General features: G+C 37.0%; 1 protein-coding gene across 2 annotated transcripts; it reads left to right on the forward strand.

The window, feature by feature from the left end:
- Positions 1 to 2,509: 2,509 nt before the first annotated feature.
- LOC140517379 (cytochrome P450 2C23-like) lies at positions 2,510 to 25,489 on the forward strand. Of its 2 annotated transcripts, none has more exons than XM_072628572.1 (9): positions 2,510 to 2,742; positions 10,254 to 10,416; positions 10,715 to 10,864; positions 11,209 to 11,369; positions 15,642 to 15,818; positions 20,830 to 20,971; positions 22,703 to 22,890; positions 24,276 to 24,417; positions 24,910 to 25,489. In XM_072628572.1, exons 1-9 carry the CDS (start codon positions 2,563 to 2,565, stop codon positions 25,089 to 25,091), a joined length of 1,485 nt encoding a protein of 494 aa, XP_072484673.1. In that variant the 5' UTR covers positions 2,510 to 2,562; the 3' UTR covers positions 25,092 to 25,489. The 2 variants fall into 2 exon arrangements, with proteins under 2 accessions (XP_072484673.1, XP_072484674.1); XM_072628573.1 differs by lacking the exon at positions 2,510 to 2,742 and adding an exon at positions 7,734 to 7,772.
- The last annotated feature ends 1,209 nt before the right edge of the window (positions 25,490 to 26,698 follow it).

Raw genomic sequence — 26,698 nt, forward strand, 5'->3', positions numbered from 1 at the left:
TATGTAGTTGCCAAAAACTGGAAGTCAATGGGATGTCCATCAATTGGGGAATGGCTGAATAAATTATGGTATATGAATGTAATGGAGTACTATTGTGCCATAAGAAATGATGAACAAGAAGACTTCAGAGAGGCCTGGAAGGACTTATATGACCTGATGCTGAGTGAAAGGAGCAGAACCAGGAGAACTTTGTGCACAGCAATGACCACAGTGTGAGAGAGTTTTTTCTGGTAGACTTGGAATTTTGTAATAACGCAAAAAATTCTTATAAAAAAAAAAATCGCAAAGGTGGTTCTCAAGGCAAAATGCCTTCCACACTCAGAGAAAGAAATATGGAAGTCATTCACAAAATGTAGCAGATCATGTTTGTGTATGTGTATGTGTTTGTGAATCATGTTTTGATTTGTTATACGATTTCTTTCATTTATTTTAGTCTGACTACATAGCATGACTATAGAGAAAATATACTCAATAGGAAAGTATATGTAGAACCTATACAGAAGTGTATGCAGTCGTGGGGAGGGAGGGGGGTAGTGGGGGGTCGGTGGGTGGGGGATAAAATCTCAATTGTATGGCAGTGATTGTTAAACATTAAAAAATAATAAAAATAATAAAAAAATAAAAATAAATGTTCAGACACAATCTTATGAAAAAAAAAATAAGGACTATTTCTTCTAGCCCAATGCTCTCAGTAATCAGGGAAGGAAACTTAGGTCTAGGGACCAAGGTCAGAATGGTAATGGAATAGAGGCAGTATGGTATTTCTGCTATTATTATTAAGCCACTTAACTCCCATTTGGCTCACTTTTCTCATTTGTTAAACTGGGAAAATGATAACACATAGTTACTCATATTATTGTGAGGATTAGGTGAAATAATTATAAAGTTTTTAACACAGTGTCTGGGACATAGAAAGTGTCACATAAATATTATTATTATAACATTAATTAAGATTTCTGAGATATAACCAGAGGAAGAACTCCCTCGAACAAGTGATATAGTAAGACAGTCATATCTTTGCAGGGTAGATAATTCTTGTGTCAGGACACCTAAAACCCTCCAAAGAGGCAGGGTTCAGAAGTAGCCTGGTAAATAGCCAGATTTCCAGAAAAAAATTACACTTGTCATACTTTTAGATTTAGACTTAACTATTACCATTTTCTTCATTATTAAGTCTAAAAATAAAACAATAAATCAAGTGCTGATTTCTGGTGTTTCTCACATGATCACAGCATAAATGATCACACTTAGATTTTAACAACCAACTCTCTGGAGATAGACTGAGCATACGCTTGGGCAGTGATCTTAACTCTTTATCTTTGTATTTTCTTTTTGAAACTCTCAGTATCCCCGTTATTCCAACAGAACAAGAGACTTTAGTCAAAGTTTGCCAGGGAATGGAATTTCTGTGAACGAAAAAGAGGAAGATAAGTGAAAGGTGACTAGCTGAGACCCTACCTAGAGTCCTTCCTGAAGTACTCTCTGTGTACTGACCATTGAAGGCATATTATATTACCTATGGAACTTTAAAGATCTGCAGGAAAGTGCAATATGGGGCAAGGAATACATTCCAATGGGATGCTCAAAGTCTTGAACGTGACACAAAACAGAGGTCAGTACGAACAGAGAAATGAGTTCTATATCAATATAAATTGGAAGACCACCAAGAATAAAAGGATTTATGATTACAGTCTCAGTCTGAGATCTATGGTTATCCTCCAAGGTAGAATGAGGCAGGTAATCTATGCAGGTCAGTAAGAGAGATAGGTTCAGACTGGGCTTAAAGTGACATTAGTAGATGAAGGCATGTAACAAGAATGGTTGGATGGTGAGTATTTTCAATGACTGATACCAGAAAAGATATCAACCTGAAAGATCAGGGTCAGAAAGACTAAAGCTCTGAAGACATTTAAGGTTGTAAAAATTTGGGAAACATAAAAGGTCTGAGTAAGAACAGTGAAAAAGAGAAAGATAGTGGTGAGGACCCCTAGGGGGGATGGCCTACCACTCAAAGAGTACAGAAAGAAAGCAGGACATGTCAATATCTATTTATTTTCCATCTTCTCTCTCAAGAGGAATGTTCTTCAAGGTAGAGAAACAATAAGCATGATTAAGAAGTCAGTTAAGCCCAATGTAGCTTAGGAGACAAGAAGATAGGGCATAAGCTCTTTAATGGGAGGTTAAGCATGCAGGATCTGACCATATGAAATCCACCTCCACCTCCTCTCAGGTTGAATTTCAATATTTTCTCCCTTCTTATGTCAATACACATTCATATACCTGTAGAAATTTTATTATTGACAGTTTGTGATCTCCCAACAAGAAGAGATGGATATAATCCTTCCTTCCTCCCACTCTCTCCATGTAATTTATTTCCAGGTTAACGTCAGTGTCCAAAGACCATAAAATCAATCAAAGTTAATGGAAAACTAATCCAGATTGCCTACAAAAACTATCTGTTTATTGGCCTGGCATTCCCTCCCCTTGTTTTCTACAAATGATTATAAAAGTACGGTAACTGATCCAGTACCCCTGAGAGCTGTAGGACCATCTCTCAGGGCAATGGATCCTTGGGTGCTCACCACTACTGCCCTTCTGGCTTGTGTCCTTTTCCTGTTCTCTGTGTCCCTATGGAACCAACGATTCAAAAGGAGGAAGCTCCCACCAGGTCCCACTCCTCTACCCTTTATTGGTAACATCCTGCAATTGGATTTCAAGAATCTGAGTGAAACATTCTCACAGGTAAAGGGACAGAATTTGGGGTTTGGATCCTAGCTGCTTGGAATATGTCTCTGTGTGTGTTGGAAGGGGGATGTGACACAAACACTTCAAATAAATAATTGAATCAGGACTCATGGTGATTTAGAGTCCTAGCTTATGGAGAGTATAATCAAGGGTGTTATGAATGATAAATCCATTCTCAATGATGTCAGGCATGAATTGACAGTTTTGTCAAAACTCTGATAGCAAAAGAAATTCTAGAATATTATCCAGTTTTCCCAGAAATTTTTGTAGAACAGCAAGTTCTTATTCCAGAAGTTGAGGTCCATGGGTTTATCCAACTTGATAACAGTGTGGCAGAAACCAGACGTAGACCAATGCCTGACACCTTACACAAGAATCAAGTGCACAGGAATATATGATCTTGGTATAAAGATTGATACTATAAACAAATTAGTGGAGCAAGGAATAGTGTATTTATCAGATTTATGGAGAAGGGAAGAATTTTTGACTAAATAAGAGATAGAAAGTATTATGAAGTACAAAAGGGGCAATTTGGATTACATTAAACTGAAAAGTTTTTGCATAAACAAACCCAATGCAACCAAGATTAGGAGGGAAGTAGAAAACTGGAAAAGAATTATTGCAACAAGTGTCTTTGATAAAGGCCCCATTTCTAAATATAGAGAGAACTGAGTCAAATGTAGAACACAAGTCATTCCCCAAATGATAAATGGTCAAAGGATATAAAAAGGTAGTTTTCAGAGGAAGAAATGAAAAGATGTCTATAGTCATATGAAAAAATGCTGTAAATCACTATTTATTAGAGAGATGCATATCAAAACAACTCTGAGATATCACAGGACACCTATCACATTGACTAACATGACAAAGCAAGAAGATGATAAATGTTGGAGAAGATGTGGGAGAGCTGGAACACTAATTCATTGTTGGTGGAGCTGTCAGCTGATCCAACAATTCTGGAGAGCAATTTGGAACTATGTCCAAAGGGCTAGAAAAATGTGCATGCCCTTTGACCCAGCAATGCCACTTCTAGGATTGTATCTCCAACAGATTATAAAAATGGGAAAGGATACGACATGTACAAAAATATTTATAGCATTGATATATTTTGTGATGGCCAAAAACTGTAAAACAAGGGGATGACCATCAATTGGGGAATGGCTGAATAAATTGTGGTATATGAATGTCATAGAATAGTACTGTGCCCTAAGAAATGATGAACAGGAAGAGTTCAGAGAGGAATGGACAGGCAAATGATCTGATGCTGAGTGAAAGGAGCAGAGCCAGGAGAATTTTGTACACAGCAGCAACCACAGTTTGCAAGGATTTTTTCTGGTAGACTTAGCACTTCATTGTAATGCAAGGACTTAAAAAATTTCCACTGGTCTTTTAGGGCAAAATGCCTCCCACATCAAGAGAAAGAACTGTGAAATTCAACTACAGAATGTAGCAGATCATTTTCTATTGTATTATGTTTTGGTTTGTTTTAGGATTTCTCCCATTCATTTTAATAAGAATTAAAATTCTTATTAAAAATAAATTTTAGTTAAAATTAAAAACTTTGCAACATGAGTATGGTAAAAGTGTATTTAATAGTAATGTATGTGCAGAACCCATATAAAATTGCATGCCATCTTGGTGAGAGAGAGGGGTGGTGGAGGTAAGGAGGGGGAGGGAGGGAAAAAAATCTAAGTTATATGGTAGTTATTGTAGAACGCTGAAAATAAAAAAACAAAAAGAAGTTCAACAATAGGGTAAAGTATTTGTCTTTTGTAATGCATCACACTACTTTCTGCTGATGGAAATGAAAAAATAAATCAGTCAATGAATGAGAACTTCTTCAGTACCTACTATGTGCCAGGCACAGTGGCAGGCACAGGAGAAAAACATATAGTGAATGAAAACATCTCACTTTGAAAGCAAATTGTTCCTGTCCTCCTAGTGCTTATTTTCTAAAAGAAGGATATGACAAATTCGTATAACTAGAAGGTAATTAAATTACAGAGAAAACACTTGTAATTGGAAGATACAAAAAAAAGTTTCAAGTCAAAGAGAACACCTGAGCTAGACCCTGAGGGAAATAACATATTCTGATTGGACGACATGGTGGGAATGAATGCCTGGCATGGGAGACATTCTGGGCAAAGGCAAGAAACTATATAACGAGCAAGTGGATTGGGCAATAATGTAAAGCATGGGATTAGGGGTAGTACAAAATAAATCTGGGCAATTAGATTGGAGCCAGCTGTGGAGGTCTTTAAGTGCCATGTTAGGGAAGCAGTAGGGAGCCCCTGAAGACTTTTGAAAAGACGAATGACATGGTCAGAATTCTGCCACAGGAATATTGAGTTATTAATTGTGTGGATTATTCATTACAAAGGAGAAATATTAGGCCCAGGGTGTTGAAGTTGGAACCCACTGAAAGAATGAATAAAAATATCAATACTTAAGTACTTACAATGTGCTCAGTATGGTGGAGATAATACAGAGTATGACATTTCAGGTCTATATCACTAGGAAAGGTCTGATTCTTCTTAGGGCAAATTTACAAAAGTGGTAGCAATACAGCACATTTAACATCAATTCCATTGATAAAAGTCATATCTTTTCTGATACTGAACCATTTTCTTTTGCAGTCTTCAGTAGTTATGGCTTCAGCACCTACAAAAGCAGTTGCTGGAGTTTTGCTTCCAGGGCTGATGCTGGGAGTGGCTTGAATGGAAGTAGGAACAGTGGTTTGCAGGGTGGACTGCCACTCCCAGGAATCTTGGGCTTACCTGCCTTCCAGGATCAGTTGTCTAGTAATTGGAAGTGATGGTTTTGAGGAAGTTGGGTCCCTTATTCATAGTGATCGCCCCTCAGTGAAAGGATTCTTGCTTGGCCTGGGCAAAAAGAAAAGCCAACAGTCTACGGAAAAAAGTTCCCAAAGGGGGTGATACCATGCAATGCGGGTCACCAGGATGATCCAGGAGGGGATCATAGCCTCTGGTGCAGTTATGGAGCATTGAATAAAGACAAGTTAGCAGTGGAAGCATAAGAAAAGAAGGGAAGAAAAATCTGAAAAACCTCTTGTACGTGTTTTATCTGTTGTGAAACAGAATTAAAGTCGTATTATTTACATTATTTTCTAAACAAAATAAACTTTTTATTTTTTTACTTTTTAAAAATAAACAAATAAAATAAACTACATAAAATGTAAGTTGTAACAGATCAGTGTGCTGTCAATCCACAGGTCTTAACAAGCAAGTGTTGCCAGGTGAGTGTATAGTACATTTCAGGTTGTGAAGTCCAGCATCCATTTGTAGGAATATCTGCATGTAATGACATTTTAACATTAAGACACTATGTCATAGAAATAAAAAAAAAACTTGGAAACCACAAATTTTCAATAAATTATTAAACATAAGTTGTATCATCTAAGAAATTCTTTTGCGTCTTTTTTTTAAAAATTGAAGGGTTGAGGAAAATTCATTTCCAAGGGGCCACAGAATAAGTTTTTTAAAAAAGAGACCGAAGGCAAAATAAGTTTGGGAACCTCAGGTCTAAGGGGAGGAATCACTGATGTGAAAAGGCCATCCCAAAGGCTCTTGAGTAACAGTTCTGGGCTATCTTGATTTCCAAAGGATTTTAGTGGTAGTTTGATGGTCACATTCCATTTTTTCTTCCCCTCTAGGTTACTTATTGGGTTAAGTAGTTTAGGTGCCAGTTTCACAAGTCTATTACAGTAATCTAAGTAAGGTAGAGAGGATGAGAGTCTTTATTAGGTCAGAAAACAAGTAAGGATGGAAGACAGAATATATGTGGGAGACACGAAGATAGAATCTACCAGACTTGACCACAATTAATTGGATATAATTAAGAATGAAAAGTCAGACATAAACCCATACCTAAAAATCAGGGTTGATGGAGGTGCCTCCAAATGAAGTCTGCCTATTGGGTTCCCTCAAGGAAAATGGATATGTTTGGAGGAAAGTGTAGTTTTAGGGGAAAACAAATGACTTGTATCATGAACATATTAAGTTTGTAATACCAATAGGATATCCAGGGTGAGAAATCCACTTCTCAATAGCTAGATATGTGGAGTTCAAAAGGGATACCCTAGTTATATGAATGTGGGAATCTTCTGCTTATAAATGATAATTGAAACCATAGACACTGAGGTCACCTAGCTATAAAGTGTAATGGCATCTCCATGGAATCTCCATGGGAGTGAAAAGGAAAGAGGGGCCAGAAAAGAGCCTTAGTGGGCAGGAGATTTAAGATGATCCAGCACTGCAGATTCAGAATAAGCAGCCAAGCATGTAACAGGAGAACCAGAAGAAACTGAGATAGTCTGCAGAAATTTCTTGATTACTCAGTTTGCTATCTATTTTTCTCTCCATTTTGCAGGGAGGGGTAGTTTTACTTTGCTTTATTGTTTCTTGATGCCTAATGGAACCATTAGCCTCAAGTCATCCTGAAGCCAAATTTCAAAAAGGGAAAAAAATCCAGAGCCTGTGAAAAAAAAAAGGTCAATTAATTTTATGTCAATTCCTGGATAATTTTGAGAGTGGATCACTGAAAAGATATTTCTTGAACATCAATAAAAGATCACAATGATTACAAAAAGCTACCATGCCTTCATTAAGAACAGATAATGCCAGGGTAACTTCTTGTCCTTCTTTCACAGAGATATGAAAGTGATAGAAGATCGAAAGTCCTGGCTTTAAACTTATTTGGAAAGAAACCTGCAGAAAGAAGGCTGGGTAGGAGAAAATGGGCCTAAGCGTCTCTCACAATTTGATAAAAATAATGTCATGAACTACAACAAGGAGGGTTGGTTTTTAAATTTCTGTGTGGGAAAAGCAGGATAACTATGGAAAAGGACATTTGCTTGGCGTTCATGGGACAATAATGACAACAGAGAGGGGGCAAAGTCAGGTGTTCCTTATTTGACTATGCTTTTCTTGCCGAGGAAAATGAACTATGTGCTGGAAATAACGGGAAAAAATGACTGAGAGGTGATGTTCAAGAGAAATAAGGAAATAGTAAGAGAACAGTTAATTTTACTTAATTAATTATATTCACATTTTTCTGTGGAAGGAAATTCATCTTTTCTCATCCTGCCTGAAGCTCCCACCTTACAAAGAAAATCAGATCCCTGTAGCTAATATGTGGCCAAGCAAAACAAATTCCTGCATTATCTATGAATGAAAAGTATCTCCATCTGAACCCCAATCTATCCCATTTCTTTCAGGATGTGTATAGCATGTTTCATTATGAATCCCTTGGCATGGTGGCTTCTTACTATGCTGATGATAGTCCTCAAGATTTTCAAAGTTTTTGTTCTTATAATGTTGCTTTTAACATATAAGTTCTTCTTGATTTGGTCACATGGTTCTATATCAGTTCACACAAGATTTCTTGTGTTTCTCTGAGACTAACCCATTCTTCACTGCTTAGAATGAAATAATATTTCAGCAAAATTATATACATCTATTCCTGCAATAACATGTTGTATGATTTCCCCCAATCACCCCACTATTCAAAATTGTGCAATAAAACCCATAGTTTACAGGGAAATGGGATTAGGGATTAAATAACTTTGTCAGTGACCAATAACAAAGGGAGTAACCTAATAAAATGATAGAAGAGTTTTTAAAATGGTAAATGATTAAGAAATACTTAAATACTATGTTGATCTTAGGTAGACTTGTTCTCCACAAACAGATAGCATATAATGAAGACATTATTGGGACTAGGGCTTTTTTATCTAGGAAGAATATGCCAGAACTTAATCAATCAACAAAAAAGTCATCACTGAACATGTGCCATGTGGCAGACGTTGCACTAGGAACTAAGGTTACAAAGACAAAAGCAAAATGATCCATGTCCTCAAGGATTTCACATTTGAATGAGACAAAAAGCATGTGTGTGTCCACACACACATTCATGATAAAGACCTAGGAGAAAAAGAAAAATGACTTACATACTCTACATATGTCACCCTCTCTATGTATAACACTGCAATAGTATAATAATTTTGTGCTCACTCTTGTAGAACTCAGAGAGCTTCAGCATTCATCCATTGGAGGGGCAATAATTCTAGTGTGGATATAGATTTGGGAAGTAAGCCAAAGGGGAAATGTGAGAATTTGCAAAGTAAACATAAATGCTGAAAATAAATGTAAGGTAATGTTTACAAGGGAAGGCAGTGCAGAGAGGTATCAGGAAAGACCTCATGCAGAAAGAGGTACTTGAGCTAAGTTTTGATGGAAACAGGTAATTGCAAGAGCCAGAAGCAAGGAAGAAGTGCCTCCAGAACATAGGGCTCCCAAATGCCTTGCAAAGGCAAGGATATGGGTGATAAGAGTACTGTGTGAGAAAGAGGAAAAAAGTCAATTTATCTAAACTATGGAATAAATAAAGAGGAATAATGAAATTGGAAAGGTTTCAGCCCAGTTGCAAAGGCCTTTAAATACCAAGGAAGTTTACATTTGGTCCCAAATGCTATAGGGAACCACTGAAGTTTGTTGATCCAGGGAGAGAAGTGATAAGACCTCTGCCTATATAGTGGCATCTTAGTCATGAATAAGAAAATTTGGAAGAGAACGGATCATTAGGGTAAGGAGAGTGAATTCTATTTTGTTTTTATTGACGATGGTATGCATGTGGATATTCAAGAGAGATAGTAGGGCAAAATGTATAGATCTGGGGGTTATCTCCATGGGGATAAAGATGTTACCAAGTGCAAGTATGGAAAGAAAAGATGGCCCAGGACAGAACGATGGGGAAAATCCACATTTCAATATAGATTATGATTGAGCAAAGGAGATTAAAAAGGTGTAATAATGTAAATAAGAGAAAAAAACAGAGAGACACATAGAGAGAGACATAGATAGAGATAGAGAGAAACAGAGAGACTGATGTAAGAAACCCAAAGAGCAGAATAGCGTCAATTGTCGTAAAGAGGTATAAAAGAATGTAGATTGAGATAAGACTATCAGATTGGCAATGCTAAGAACAGTAATAACTTTGGAATCATCAGTTGGAATTGACCAGCTATGACTAAAGAATTATTGCAAAAAAAAATTAAAAAATTAGAGGAGAAGCAATGAGAGTAGTTAACTTTCATTAGGAGATGCCAATCCCCTCTGCAATCTGTGTAACTATTTCCCATTTCCTCTTACAAAACCGCCATACGTCATCTACCAAACATTGACCCCAGAGCCTTTTTGTATTCTCTTCACACTAGATAGGTACCAATGGAGCACAAAGGGAGATTCTACTTGAGAAAAATACTATGTCACATAAGGACAGGGCTTCCCAAGGAGTAAACTAAAAGGAATGAGAATACTACTTCTTTGCCCCACAGCTTATGCCTTTATATACCCATAATTCATTAATATCATATAATCTCATGCATATATATAGGCACTGGTATGGTACAAAACACTTGTGGGAATAAATCCCAACTTTCTAAGATTTCACACTGACCTTCATCCTATTTCTTGGCATTCTTTTCACAGCTGGCTGAAAAATATGGCCCCATTTATACTCTTTATTTTGGAACCAAGCCTGTTGTGGTGCTCCATGGATATAATGTTACCAAGGAAGCTCTAATTGATCATGGAGATGTTTTTATGGAGAGAGGAGATGTACCAATATTTGACGATTTTTCCAAAGGAAAAGGTAAGTTCAGTTTATGCGAGAGTAACAGAAAAGGAAAATATATGACAGAGTATATGCAGTAGAACATAACCCTCTGGATATAGTTACTGCTTTCATTTTTATTGTTCAATTTCCAGCACCCACCGCAAAATCTTTATGTGGTAGTTACCTGTTACTTGCCATGTTACCATTGCATTTGGGGCTGAATTGAATAAAATTAAACTCAATCAGTGGACTAAGCTGGAAAATCCAGTCACTATACTCCTCCCCCACCTCTCATGTTAGAGTGATCAATGTCATATTCTTCTCCTTTGTCTAGGTGTTATTTTCAGTCATGGAGAAAGGTGGAAACAAATCCGCAGGTTTTCTCTCATGACCCTAAGGAACTTTGGGATGGGGAAGAGATCCATTGAAGAGAGAGTTCAAGAAGAAGCCCAATGTCTGGTGGAGGAACTCAGGAAAACAAAGGGTTAGTTTTTGGTTATTTGCTCCTGGGCATGTGGGGTCCAACTGCTCAATCATTCCCATTTCTAAATGGTATTTAGAATTATTTTATAATCTCTGCCTTGGTTGACTGAACAAGTTAATAACTCTACTGGGACAGAGAACTCCATTCTTTTTTTCCTGTATTCAGGTATTATAAGCATACTTGCCCTCCCAATAAGCAGTAAAAGAGATGGTGTAGAACAATATACATTAGCCTTATAGGAACTAAGTACCATATGAGTAGCAGAGATGCACAGGCTCTACCTCATTAGAAACATTCTTACTGAAGTTGCTTCCCCCCCTCTTTGGTAAATTTTTCTACATTAGGTCAGCCCACCGATCCCACTTTCATCCTTGGCTGTGCCCCATGCAATGTGATCTGCTCTATCCTTTTTCGTGATCGATTCAAGTACAATGATGCAAAATTTCTACATCTGATGCGCTTATTAAATGAAAACTTTCGACTTTTTAGCAAACCATGGTCACAGGTAAGATCAGAGTTCTTTTCTTACTCTGTAATTATTTCCTGAGCTTCAGAAACAGGATCAGTAAACCATAGGCTCTCACCCTTTAGAAAGATTTCCATCACCCATGAGAACACTCACACATACACACACACGCACAGACACATACACACACACTCACATATTCCCACACCATTCAACATAGACAATAATATCATGTAGTATCTTTATGTCTCAGATAAAATGCTGGGGGGTAGATAGTCTGTTTCTAGTAGTCATTCAAACTAGTTCTAGGTCATATAAAAATTTAACATGTAAGGAAATGTCTGATTGGGGCCTGGTACAGTCTCACTTGAATAGTGTTCATTAATGTGGCCAAGTAAAATAACTCTCAACAAAGAACTTTCCCTAGACATTTTCCAGAGAAAAAGGAGGAGAGTTGACTAAAGTTATATGGCCAAGCCATTTAGGTTGACAGCCTACACTGACTCAGAGGGTGTTCTAGTCTAGGATCAAAGCTTCATTCATTGAAGCTAGAACTAAGTATCCTCTTCCAGACAAAAACAAGCTTTCTTTTTCTGTGCCCATATTCTGTTCCACTTACAGTCTAGAATACATACTCTAGCTAAAACCTTCTCTGGCAGCATGTGAATTTGTTGAGGATGACGACTGCTTCGTTCTTGTCAATATCAACATAGTCTAACACAGTACTTCATTCCTAGTGAGCATTGAATAAATGTGTGATGTATTTCATTACCTTAATGTGAACTGAGTTGAATTAATTGGATACTTTGATGTCTACTTGCCTTCTTTGTTATGTTGGCAATTCCAAGGTAATTAGATTCCCCCTTAACTTTAATATCAGTTTCTTTTGAACAAGCACATAATATTCTGCCCTCTGGTCTCCTTAGTGGGAAGTACAACAATGGACAAATTAATTTTGAGATTTTTGCCAATTTAGATTGGAGAAGATTTATGTAACTCTTGGGATTTGGACAGAGTATTAAGTTCTGTTACATGGAAATGAAGAGTGATCTAAATAATTAAAGGAATCTTAATTGCTCACAGGCAGGCTGAACCAATGTAATAAAAACTCAATTTATTCATTTATAAATGCCACTCAAATCCAAGGGTTACTTAATAGAACTAGAAAAAGTGATAATATTCATCTATTGGACAAAATGTCAAAAACTTCAAGGAAATCATGAAAACTGGAGAAGAGAGTCTGGCAGTACCAGATGTCAAAATGATGTCACTATACTTGAAAATGGATAAATGGATCAGGGAAATTTGATAGGATATAATGCAATTAGAAAAAAACTAACCTGGCAGCCTAAACCCTAGCTCATAGCATAGAAAATCACTATTTGACAAAAAAGTGCTGGAGAAACTAAGTATTATCCTGGTAAAAAACAGTTCGGACCAAGAGTTCATATCTTATAGATAAGGATTACCTTCAAATTGCATGTGACATATATAAAATATCACATCACATACAACTTAAAGATAAAAGGAAGGAATTATCTTCCAGATGTATGCATATGGAAAGAGTTTATGACAAAAAAATGAAGCTAGAGAACCACAAAAGATAAAAGGAACAATTTTGATATGTAAAACTGAAAATTGCTAGCACAAACAAAATCAATGCAGTTGCAATTAGTAGGGAAACTAACTTGGTAGAACATAACTTGCAATATTTTTCTCTGAAAAAGGTATTATTGACAAGATTTATGAAGAATTGATTCAAATTGATTGTAGCCACTTTCCAACTGATAAATGAACAAAAGATATGAACAAACATTTCTCAAAGGAAGACATTCAAGTCACAAGCCACCATATGAAAAAATTTGTTACAAATCATTAATAATTAGAGGAAGTAAGAATTAAAGCAAATATTACTCTCATTTAGCAAAGTTGACAAAATAGTAAATGACAAATTTTGGTGGAGCTGCATAAAAGTTGGCACATTAATGTAGTGTTTGTGAAGTCATTCTGGAAGTCATTTGGAAGAGTGTCTTAAAAGTCATTAAACTCAAAAGTCATTTAAACTTTCAACCATCAGTTCCTCTGTAGACCTCACAGAAAAAGTAAAAAGCCTATATGTTTACAAAAATATACTTAATTTTTGTTGGGGCTAAGAACTTAAATTTGAGGGGTTACACATCAATTTTGAAATGGTTGAAAAACTATATTATATTAATTTAATGAAGTACTATTTTACTTAAAGAAATAATGAGAGTAATGAGTTCAGGGAAGCCTTGAAAGAAATGGGTAAATTGATGAAGATTGAGACAAGCAGAACCAGGAGATCATTTTATGCAACGGCAACAACATTTTAAACACAAAAAACCCGTAACAGACTTACTTAGTCTTATCAATGCAATGACCAATGCTGATTACAAAGGATCCAGGATAAAATATGCTGTTAACTGAAAGAAAATTGAAATATTGAGTATTCGGAAAGAGACAAAAATTTATGGACATAGACAATGGGATTTGTGTTTTATTTGGCTATTAATGTTTGTTGCTACACTATTTTTTATTTTCAACTCAACAGGCATGGAAAGGTAAAGTTTATTACCTGATAAACAAAAAATGGAAAGAAATTGATTTTACACTTTTGCTGCACAGAAACTCTCTCTCCCTATCCCTTCAAGGGCTTAGCTTCTCTGAAGGTTAGAACTTTCCTTTTTTCTGAAGTCTCTCATTAATTCTCCTCCTCCCAATTCTAATCGCCACCTCAATTAGAACGTGGCAGCACTGTGCCCTGCCAAAATTCCATTTCTGCAAAGAAAGAAGCATTGTCTTGTCCTGAGGTTTCTTTCTCTGTTCCATAGTCATTTCAGTCAGAAATGAAATTGTTTCTCCTTGAAGTTCAGTGAAGTCAACAACTTCTAACTTCTCTACCTCTGTTGTACATAACCCTGAAACTTGCTCTGTCCAAATAAGGTGAGATGTTTTGTCTGCTCCTGGTTGCTAGAACCTGCTCATTATAACTAACACCAAGTCTTTGCTCAGTGGATGACTTGAAAAAAACATTCTTCCAGTTCACTGCCCTTTTGAAGTTGTCATAAAAAATTAGCCCCAAATGACTTTCTTTAAAATGTGAACAAGTCCTGACTTCTCCTTGCAACTGTTTTCAAATTCATTTAAACAAAGGTAAATAGCACATTTTAAAGGGACTGTGGGAAGAACAGCACATTGAGTTACTCTTTGGTGTAGCTGTGAACTGATCCAGGAAATCTGGAAGGCAATGTGGATCTATCCCTCCCATATCAGTAAATTTATATATCCATTGATTAGTAAATTATGTATATTAGTACATTATTAGAGAAGTAAATTATGTATATCCTTTAAAACAGCAATACCACTACTTCACCTGAACTCAAAGAGAATTTTTTTAAAAGAAGAAAATATGAAAACCAGAAAATTATATGCAAAATATTGAAAGCAGCCTTTTGTGGATATAAAGAACTGGAAATTAAGGGGATATTCATCAATTGTTGGATAGCTGAATGAATTATGGCATATGCATGCAATGGAATTTCACTATATTGTCAAAAATGATGAAAGTGAAAGTTTCAGACCTAGAACAACTTTAGGAACAGATGCCAAGTAGAACGGGCAGGTAGGTGGCACAGTGGATAGAGTGTCAGGGTTGAAGTCAGGAAGACATCTTTTTGAGTTCAAATTTCACCTCAGACATTTACTAACTGTGTGAACCTGGACAAGTCACTTACCCTATTTTTCTCTGTAAAATGAAGTGGAGAAGGAAATAACAACTCACTCCAAGATCTTTGCCAAGAACATCCCAAATGCAGTCACAAAGGGTCAGATACAACTTAAACAACTGAGCAGCAACAACAAAGTGAGCAGAATTAGTTTACAACAGCACTACAAGGACAAATACCATTCAAGTCTAAGTAACAAACAATGCAAAGACTCATACTAATTTCAGAGGAAGCACAGTCAGCCAAGCGACCCACCTCATGACGGATTGGGGAATGGACTCAAGATGGAAGATGTGACACGAATTTCTGGCTATTGCCATGGTGGGGATTTGTTTGCTTGACTATGTATATGTGTTTCAATAGATGTGTCTTTCTTTCTTTTCCAATTGTGCAGTAAAAATGGGAAAGAAAATACATTTTGTTATTGAAAAAATTAATTAAAATGAGAAAAAAGTCTAATGCCTTTGAATAAAATGAAATAGTTTGTAATTAGAAATTTAAAGTTGATTTTTCATGACAATAAACTCATTTGTGTTTGTTTGGGTTTGGGGGTGTCTTTGTGTAGCTCTACAACTTTTTACCAGCATTCAGAGCACACCTACCTGGAACACATAAAACAATTTTTAAAAATATTGAGGAAGTAAAATGCTTCGTTGTGGAAAGAGTGAAGGAGCATCAAAAGTTACTGGACCCCAACAACCCACAAGACTACATTGACTGCTTTCTCTCCAAAATGCTGCAGGTAGGACACATCCGGGAAGCACTTTGCTCTTTGAACAAGGCTGTTTTTATACGAATTATCAACAAATTTAGCAGATTTAAAAATTTGACAAATCTCTTCAAAGCACAGGAAGGGACATGGAGAGTCTCAAGGTATCCACATACCCCAAGGAAGCCATTGGCTTTCTTGTAATTAGACTTTATTTGGTTTATGTCCCTTCTCTGAATTCCGTATGGAAAATGAGATAGGAAAACATCCACTTTGCTGGATGTTGAGCTGCTGATGTGGGCTTTCCTGTTTGGAGGAGGATATTGCTTTGGAGAATGATAATAGGAATCAGTTAGTAAACATTTACCAAGCACCTACTATGTGTCAGGCACTCTGCTAAGTTTTAACAATTAAAAAAAAAAAAAGGCAAAAGACAGCCCCTACCCTCAAGGAACTTACAATGTGATGGAGGACATAATATGCAAACAAATAAATACAAAACAAACTTTAAAAAGGAGAAAGGAGCTGCAGAGGAGGACTTGGAGTCAAAAAAACTGATTTCAAAGTCAAATTCCTGTACTTTCCAGCTTTGTAATCTTGGGCACATCTTATTGCTATTGTTTGTCTTCGTTTCCTCATTTTTAAGATGGGGATAATAGTATTTAAGTCCCAGGATGATTATGAAGACAAAATAACACTTTCCAAAGCAAATAGTTAACCTTAAAATCTTCTATAAATACTACATATTAATTGAAATGATAACAATAACTCGATCGTATAAAAGCAGTCAAAATTAATTTCAGGAGGAGGGCAACCTTAATTTTGCCCTACACAAAAATGAAAAACATGCAAAAGTCTCCCAGAAACCCACAAAACAATTCAATAAATAAATGAAGCATTTATGGTATCCCATACTGTTCCCTGACAAGGAAAATTTCCTCAGAGTTGCCATGAGGACATCAGCCCTACATTGTAATTAATCCTTCTAGTGACACATAGTTACACTCACATTGATAGAGGTAGTAGGTAGTGGTATGGAAAGAGTCCGGATCCTGAAGTCAGAAAAGCTTGTGTTCAAATCTGGAGACAGCTGCTTTAGAGCAGTGTATCCCTGGACAAATCACCTAACACCTTTTTGCCCCCGTCTTTTCAACTATCAGATGGATAAAATACTAACATCCACCTCCTATGGTCATTGTGAAGATCAAATGAGATAATATTTTCCAAGTGCTTAGCACATTGCAAATGCTCAATAAATGCTTATTAGTAAAGAAGTAAAATAAATGTTAGTAAAATCTAAACTAAATATACACTGGAAGGAAAAATCATTTTGGGAGTGCTAACCAGTATCTGAACTATCCAAATAATTCATGATCATGTGGGGGTGGGGGCAAGGAGGAGAGAGTAATTGTCTTCCCTCCCCCAACACCATCTTGGTAGTATCCTTAACCCTTTCTTCTCTTTAGTGATGCCAGAACCACCCTACTTCAGGTCACCATCGTCTCTCACCTAGATAATGCCAGTTCTCTCCTACCAGCTCTCCAGGCATCCGGACTCAATCCATTCTTGACACAGTTACCATGCAAAGCGCAAGACTCACTGGTTCACTGTTGTGATCAGAAAACTTCAGGGCTCCTAAGACAAAACACAAACTCATCTGTTTGGCAACGAAAGCCCTTCACCATCTCCTGCCAGCCTCTCTTTCTAGGCTGCTTCTGCATTTCCCCCCTCCCAACCTCAAACTGGCCCACTTGTTTTCCCCTTTACACAACATTCCATCTTTTGTCTCTTTGCCTTTATATAATTTTGCCCCCATGCCTAGAATGTTGTCATTCTCCTTCCTCAACTCTTCGCAGGTCTAACATCCTTCCCCATGGAGCTGCTACCTGCTTCAAGTAGCCTTCTCTTCTTCCTCCTGCTGTTTGCATTCCACTCCAAAATCTCAGTGTATTTATTATTTATGGATCCCATATGTACTTGTCTTTCAATATGTTGCATTCCTTCAGTAGAATATAAACTCCTAAAGCAAAGGGATTGAGTTATTTTTATCATTTGCTTTTATATCACCATTATCCAGAACTCTTCTTGACACATAAAACATATTTCATATATATTTATTGACTGACTGATTTAATATACTGATAAAAAATCTCAAATAGTACAGAGCACTTAAGTGTTCACTAGAAAGAAATACAACAATCTTTGAAGACTCTTTTAATGTCCTCCCTAGATATATTGGCACTTCATTTCTATTGTCACTAGAATTTTTACCTTTCTTTTACTGAGCCAGTGGGAGATTTTTAAAAAGTGTTAAATTAAAATAAAAGCATAAGAGTATTGCTTCCATTGCTTAGGTTTTTCTTATTAAATTTTTATTTACCTAATGTTCATCTGGTTTGAAGTATTCCAGGTCATACACCTGACTCATTTTGAATTCTTTTTAGGAAATATCTGAAATCCACCCTTTTTTCATCTTCTTCTTTCTAATATTTATTTCCTCCTGCAATGGAGAAAAGATAAACAAAATCCTTGTTAACAAATAAACATGATCAGTAAAAACAAATTTCCATATTTGCCATGTCCAAAATTATGTGTCCCATTTTGCATATTCATCTATCAGCTTTCTTAGAAGATAACATTCTTCTTTGTTAGTGTTCTGTGCCCATGCTTTATAATAGAATTGGTGTGAATTCTTAAATCTTTCAAAATTGCTCATTTTCATACTATTGATGGCTATAAGTCCATCTTATTTTGTCAGGGTTAAGTTCATATTTGCAGGATTATTTACAACTGTAACTTAATCGGCTTTGATTTTGATAATATTGTTTTCCAATCTCTGATTTCTCAGACACAATTCATTCAAATTTATTTTTCTTGATAGATAAAGGGCATACTTATCATGCCCAAAACACTGGTTTAGTGCTGATGATGTAATGTTGGAATACTACACTTTGTGAGGTTTTCAGCTTGATGCTTCTTTCTTTTTGATGACCTCAGAATTTTATAAATATACTTTTGTCCTTAGTTTTTAAAAATGATATAGTTTTTCTTTATTGAAGTATTGCATGCAGGATTTAAGATTAATTCCATATTTGTAAGATCTCTAAGAACCTTAATTTACTTCTTGAAGCCCCATGTTCAAGATCATTTTGGCTTGTAGAGAGCCAATGTGTTATTCCAACATTGTTGTCTACATTGAGTTTCCAAAATGTCTGAATTTTCCAGTACCAAATGTGTCAGTTTCATATTAAAGGAATTATTCGTTGTATGTTTTAAATTATATAGATATGTTTTTTTTTATTTTGGGGACCTGCTATTTCAGCCCACTCTTCATCCTTATTTCTCCCTTTAATTCTTTTCTTTATCTTTGTGAAACACTTTCATAGTAATAGTTAGCATTTAGATGACCCTAAAAATTTCAAAGCACTTTGAAAATATTCTCTCACTACAACCTCACAACAACCTTGAGAGGTAGGTGCTATTGTTTCCCCTACTTTAGAAATGGAAAAGTGGAGACAGACAGAGGTGAAATGACTTGCTCACTATCACAAAGCTAGAAAGTATTTGAAGCTGAATTTGAATTCAGATCTTCCTAAATGCAAGTCCAGCACTCCTTCCATCCTGCCACTTAGCTGTCTCTAGGATGTTGCTCCTTTATTTCTGAGAGTCCTATTACACTTACTCCCTTGTTTTTCTCATTTATAGAGATGATTCAATACTTGTTCTGGATTATATATTCTATATTCATTGTTTTATGTCGTGGTATTGATTATTTCCTCATTTTCCATTCTTCATGAGTTTCACTGTCAGTTGATTTGAGTAGAAAATCAAGTCACATTTTGTCTCAACCTTTCCTTCCTTCTTTCCTTCCTTCCTTTCTTCCCTCCTTCCTTCTTTTTTCTTAATTCCTCTTTTTTCTTCTTTTTTGGACCACAGACAACTTCATTTCTGCTCCACGCAAAATGGTATTAAATCTTCTCAATTTTGGAGAATCCTGACCATTTTGATCATTCGAGCATTCATCCCTTTCCATTTTCTTCTGTGTGACTTTGAAAAAAAATCACTTCACCTCTCTAGGGCATAATTTCCTTCATGTTTGTCCAAATCATCTCCAAGGTTCTTCCAAGCCCTATATCTTATGAGTTGGCATATTTCAGAGATGTTCACAGAATTTGTGAGTTGAAATGAAGCTCAGCAGATACCTAACTTTGAGGGCTTTCAAACAAATGAATTAGAATGCTTTGCTTCCTCCCTCCCAGAGGACACAACTCATTACAGTGGTTTGAGGTTGCAGTGACACATTTCAATTTCACATGATGGGGATAGTGTACAAAGATGACATCAACTTCTTCATTAAGTAATATATTCCCCATCTGTGAAAGTCTTCAAGCTGAGGCTGAATGACCACTTATAGGTGATATCTGATCAGTTACAGGTTGGCTGGTTCATTTTCCCTACAACATTTGAAATTCTGCATTCTCCAGTCCCAAGAGTTTTCTCACAATTCCCCATTCTGAAAACCTGAAATTTCTTCTTGTTGTTGTTTTTTAAAACCAAGATGCTGTTTTGCCTTGTGGGGAAAGTATTAGCCTGAGGGATCATTTACCTGGTTATTAGGATTTTAAATTAGTTATTTGATCAGGTCCTCACCATACCATATGTATCACACATAATAAATAGAGAGTTGGAAGGGATCCAACTCTCTCATGTTACATATGGGAAACTGAGGCCCAGAGACAGTAAGTAACTTTCCCATGGATACTTAACCCTTAGCTGAAGCTAAAGTTTAATCAAGATCTTCCTCATTCACACCCTAGTTCTCTGTCCACTATGTCATATTACTGCAGGAAGGAAGTTGTCTGGGAAGAACAAGTCTTTTGTAGGGCACTGGAAGTCTAAGGATATTGGAAAAGTTCTGGTCTTTTAGGGTACTGAAGTAAAAGTGGGCAGAGATTCTAGATCAAACTTCATGTACTTAATATGATTACTAATGATTTTCCCTACTGTCTCTCATTACTTCATTTATTTTGTACCTGTCCTTAAGGAAAAAGATAATCCTCACTCTGAATTTGACCTGGAGAATCTAAAAATGACTGCAGCAGACCTCTTTCGTGCAGGAACAGAGACAACAAGCAGCACCCTAAGATATGGCCTGCTGCTCATTCTGAAACATCCTGAGGTCCAAGGTAAAGTATAAGAACTGCACTGTTTACTGATTAGGCTTGTTTTCTCAGGCCTTCACCTTACTCAGGAGCTGGCACCATATTTCAGCCCTTTGGATTTCTATGATTCCCACACAAATCAGCAACAGATCAGGTGGTAGTATATTTGAGAAAAGAGAACCCTTGGACAGGGACTGATAATTATGTAAGTATGTGAAGGTCTGTGATGGTGAATTGAATTCATTCTAACAAACATGACTTAAGTTCCCACAGTGCACCCTCAGTTCTATGCTTAGGATAAAAAGACTCAAATGAAACACCCCCTTTCCTTAAATGGATTGCATTCTGCCAGGGCTGGTTCTGCTGGATCCAAGGAGACAAAGCTAGGAGCCATAGATAGAAAATGACAATTGACAAATCGAGGCTTCATTTAAAGAAAGATTGGGCAATGATTAAAGTTCTCCCAAAACCTTCTCACTTGCTATTGAGGTAGTAAGTTCCCCTTTAGTAGAGATTCTCAATCAAAGGCTGGGTGACCCTTTGTTCATTCCATTGGAAATGTGATTCCTGTTCAAGTATGGATGGCCCTAGGTGAAAAGGGATGATTTCTAATGCTAAGTTCCTCTGCCTCAGCACTTTAGGACATTGAGACAGGAGTTGAGCTATATACCTGGTGAATGCTTCAAATTAGGAAGAAAATGAAATCACTAGCACCATTAAATTCAAATGAAGACATCCATTTTCTTTGACAATGACAGAAGGTATCAGTATAAAAGATGTAGAGTTTGAAAATCACTTGTCATATTATTTTATTTGATGCCTTGTAAGGGAGGTGCAGATTTTATTTCCTTTCTAAAAATCACAGAATAATAGCTTCAGAGGTGTAAGGAACCTTAGAAGACAGATAATTTCTGATACCCATTTTTCAGTTGAGCTAAATAAGGTTTAGACAGATTTAATGATTTACCTGAATTTATACAGAGAGTGTCTAAAAAGGAATGTAAAAGCAATTCTTCATGACTCCTATCAAGCAAACCACGGAAAGGTATTCTATTGCTAACCCTTTGAAGAGTTAACTGAGTAGTAGAAGGAAGACACTAACTCCATCTGAGAGTCATCTTAGGTCACAGGCTCTGTTGGGCATTCCTAAGAAACCAGGGAGTTGTAGCAGCAAGCACCCTGACACATCCAGGATGCCTGCAAGCATAGGTTCTTAGATCTTCCTTTATATGAGAAAAGCAACTTTTGAGGGGTCAACAATCATCTTTAATTACATTCACCAATATAGAAAATACAAGCAGAGGAAGTAAAGACCAACAGACAGGGTTTCTAACTGTAACTATAAGCAATACATACTTCACAGATCAACAGACAGAGGCAGTTGTCTGACAACTGCTTATGTACATAGTTACTAGAGAGAGAAGCACCAATATCTGGATTTTCAAACTGGGGAAATTCCATAATGGCTACCCAGAGCCTCATCTAGCACATGAACCTTCTTCCAATGAGTAAGTCCCTAAAGCAAAACTTCACCTCAGAGTAAGTATACACTTTTTTACAGCTGGAGGTGGTCACGACCCTCATGACCCAGTGACTCATTAGAAATTAACTAAATATGAAGTCTTCCTACAAAGCAAGACTCCCTTAATTAAGCTTCCTCCAGTGGAATCCACCTGGGGTCTATTAATGGGTGGAGAAGATCTTCAACTCTCATTACAAGAGTTCAGTATTTATTTATATTTTTGGTCTCTGTAGCAAAAATTCAAGAGGAAATTGATCGTGTGATTGGACCTAATCGAGTTCCTTCCATAAAGGACAGACAAGATATGCCCTATGTGGATGCTGTGGTACATGAAGTGCAAAGATTCTCTAACCTCTCACCTCTCAACGTGCCCCATGCAGTGAATCAGGACATCCAGTTTCAACAATATGTCCTTCCTAAGGTCAGTAGTCATGGAAGAATGGAATCTAGTGTTGAAAGAGATCTTAAATATCATCTGGTCCAGTGATTTAATTCTACACACGAGAAAATTGATTCCCTTTGTAATGATCTCACATGATGTGCTCCTTAAGGTAGTCCTTTGTTATTACAAACAGTTAACTTGGATGTGGTGCTGAAATAAATGAGAGGAAACTTTATACTTATGTCTGTTCTTCTTCCTTTTCATTGACCACAGCAACACTGGAAAGAAAACATATAAGGACTATAATAGAGTGAGATTGCTCAAGTGAAGTTTTTAAAATATCATTTTCTCTTACTAGACTATGAAGCAGGTTGTGTAGATGCTATTATCTGTTTGATTGTATAGATGGAGTTGCCTGTCTCAGATCAAATGACTTGATTAAGGTAATTTAAAAGTGTTGAAGCAGAGATTAGACCTAGGTCTTTAGATTCTGAAGTACAGCTTTGCAAGGTGGTTAAGTAACCTTAGTAATTGAATTGAATTAGATTGAAGTTTCTTAACCAGGAATCAGCAGAAGAATTTCCCCTTGAGAAAAGAAGGGAGCAACCCACCTATTTTCACATTTAATATACCCAATTGAGTGAATTGTTCAGTTCAAATCATCAAGGCTTCAATAAGAACCTACTATAAGAGAACAGCTGGGACAAGTGCTATAGACAAAAGGCTGGAAGAGAAGGTTTCATCATTCAGGGCTTTGGCTTCTCCTGGAGGGAGCAAAATTTGGAACCTGAAAAGTCTTCCCAAAGTGTTATTTTTTCCTTCAGACACAACTTGTGATTTGATTTGCAGATTGGCTTCCTGATAAAGAAACTCCCTCAGGTTCCACTCCTAGAGGTTTTAAGCATTGTCTGGGGCATTGAAAATTCAGATATCCTGCCCACAGTCATGCTGGCAACAGGTACAGACATGAAAAAGAGAGTAAGGAACTGAGGAGAGAACATAAATAGCTGAGGGCCTTAGTCAAAGCTTCCTTTATGAAGGGCTATCCAAGCCAAGCCTTGAAGAAAGTTGGAGATTCTAAAAGGCTGAAGTTAGCAAGCAGTGCCTTCCAGGCTTGGGATATGACTATTATAAAGGCATGAAAACCAGACAGGGAGCCTTGTGGATGGGGAAGAGAAGTTTGATCAGTTTAGCGGGACCTCCAAGGAGGGCATGATGGGATCAATAATGGAGACACCAACATGGAAAGCTAGAGTGAAGTCTATGCATATTCTCAATGGCTTGGCATCTCAGTCTATACCACACACAAGGGAATGTGCATTTTGTACTAGAAACATTAGGGAGCCATTAAAGTTTCTAGGAAATGGCATAAAAGGGATAGTCATGATGATAACTGATTTTCCCCTGGAATTTCTTTCCCTTAGGGAACAACCATCTACCCATTGCTGTTTCCAGTCTTGAGGGACAGCAAAGAGTTTGCCAATCCTGAAAAGTTTGACCCCCAGCACTTCCTGGATCAGAATGGGAAATTCAAGAAAAGTGACTACTTCATGCCTTTTTCCATTGGTAAAAAGAAAACCTTCCAAATGCTACCTCTTACTCTGAAAGGAGAATCTCATATCCCCTATCACCCTCTTCTAGCCAGTCTCCCTCCTGGTAGTTTTCCTGAGGATGCACTGCCCCACAATGGCCTGTCACACATTGTCTTTTCTAGTATTCTCAAGGTCTGGCTTCTTCTTAGGCTCCTCAAAAGATGAGCTGATCCTCTTGGCTGGCTCATCTGCCTCTTTCTTTTAGTGGAATTCTGACTCCATTGTAAAATCCACTGCACAAGGGCTCATCATGGGAAAAATCGTATGAATGGAAATTCCTTCCTGCCCTGTAGTAACCACTAATGACAGATATAACTCCCAACAGGAATTCTCACCATTTTAGCCCATCTGTATCCATCTCTTTTACTCCCTTACCCACTATTTCCCTGGTCCAATAAGGCTTTTTCACTTTGGCTGACACTGATATTGTGTGAAGATTTGTGAGCACAATTTTATTTCTTTCCAGGAAAACGGTCTTGTCTTGGAGAGGGCCTGGCAAGGATGGAGTTATTCTTGTTCTTTACCACCATATTACAGAATTTCACCCTCAAACCAGTTGGAGATCCAAATGAAATTAGTATGAAGACCAATCATACTGGGTTTACCAATATTCCACCAAGCTATCAACTATGCTTTGTTCCTCACTAAGTAAGAAGAAAAGCTCATCTGTGTAAATTATCCAGCTGGTTTTGTCTTCTATACTCATCACTCTCTTGTTTTTGAGTGGAATTACTGTGAGGAAAGACAAATGTCTATCTATTAATTAAAATACATTTTAATTTTCAAGGATAAGATAGGCTTGCAGAGTGCATCATATATCATTATGTAATGGTGGCTACCTTATAGACCTTTATATGTAGCCCTCTCACCAATATCTAGAGCCTTGATTCTAGTTACAGGGTGTGGAGGAAGATATGTAAAACATCACCCCCAAAACCCATATTAATTTTTAATTTTCAAATATCCTTAAGGATGATCTTATTTTAAATTGCATACCACTTCTTTGTGAATTTACAGTACAATAAATACAGTTGTGTTGCTAATGACTCCTGATGTCCAACTGTGTACTTGTACTTTACAGTGAGGGTTCATGATTTCAAAGGCAGCAGGGTAACATAGAAGGATTCCTAACTTTGGGAGCATAGTACCAGGGATCAATCCTGCCTCTAACGCTGACAACTTCGGTGAGCTTGGGCAAGTCACTTCACCATTTATTGTCATCAGATTCTTCATCTCTCAAAGAAAAGGGTTGGACTACATGAGCTCAGAATTTCCTAATGAGTCCTCATATATGTTACTTTGATCAGTGGGGATAGCCCATTCATCTATCTTTTGGGTCTTCATTCCATCTTTCTTGTCACTTTCCTTTTTTCAGTATCTTGACCCAATAGTAAACCAGTTCCATCTTAAGTTAATCTCCACTTTCAAATCTCATGTACCCTTGTGCTATGGGGGCACGCATTTCCTAACTGAATTCCAGAAAGGAATTATTCCTACAACTTGCCTTCTCTGTAATTATTATCTTGCTGCTGAACATAGATCTGTTTTTTCTGATCATCCCCTCATTTCAGCGTCTTTTGTAAGATTTCTCTCCTCTCCTGAGACTTCTCCCACATCTCACTCCTTCCCTCTTACCATAAGACTGAACTCAATACATCACTGGAAAAAAATTGAGAATACATATTGCTAATTTATTCTTGTCTACAATTCTTTATTCTAAATAACCTCCCCATACTCACACACACTTCATTTCTTTTGTCTAATGTGGCTGAGCGGGTGGAGAGAAAAAAAGTATCATTTCTCCTTGCAACCACCAGCTCCTGTACTTGAGTCCTTGATGTCACCTCTCCCACTCCTGTAGAGGTTGCACCCTCTCACCTCCCCTTTTCTCCAATTTTCAGTTTCTCTATATCCATTGATTCCATTGCTACTGCTTGCAATAAAATGTATTTCTCCCTCATCCTGAAAACAACCTAAAGCAAAAACAAATTCCCAGAGATTCCCTAGCTGAATCTTACTATCTATATTTTACTTATCACTTATGTAACTTGGAAAGAACAAAGTATTTTGGACAAAGAAAAAGTATTTTTGAGTATCTACTGAGTTAATGACAGTTTTTTCAGCTTAGTGGATAAGAAGAGTTTTCTTCAGCATCTAGAAGGCACAGCACATCTGAGACCTGAACGAGTAGCTTTTCATCTCAAAGGAACAAGAGTGTGTGTCACAGCTGACCAACCAAAAATTCACCTGGGAAT

The sequence above is a fragment of the Notamacropus eugenii genome, chromosome 1 (genome assembly GCF_028372415.1).
Source record: "Notamacropus eugenii isolate mMacEug1 chromosome 1, mMacEug1.pri_v2, whole genome shotgun sequence".
Lineage (NCBI taxonomy): Eukaryota > Metazoa > Chordata > Mammalia > Diprotodontia > Macropodidae > Notamacropus > Notamacropus eugenii.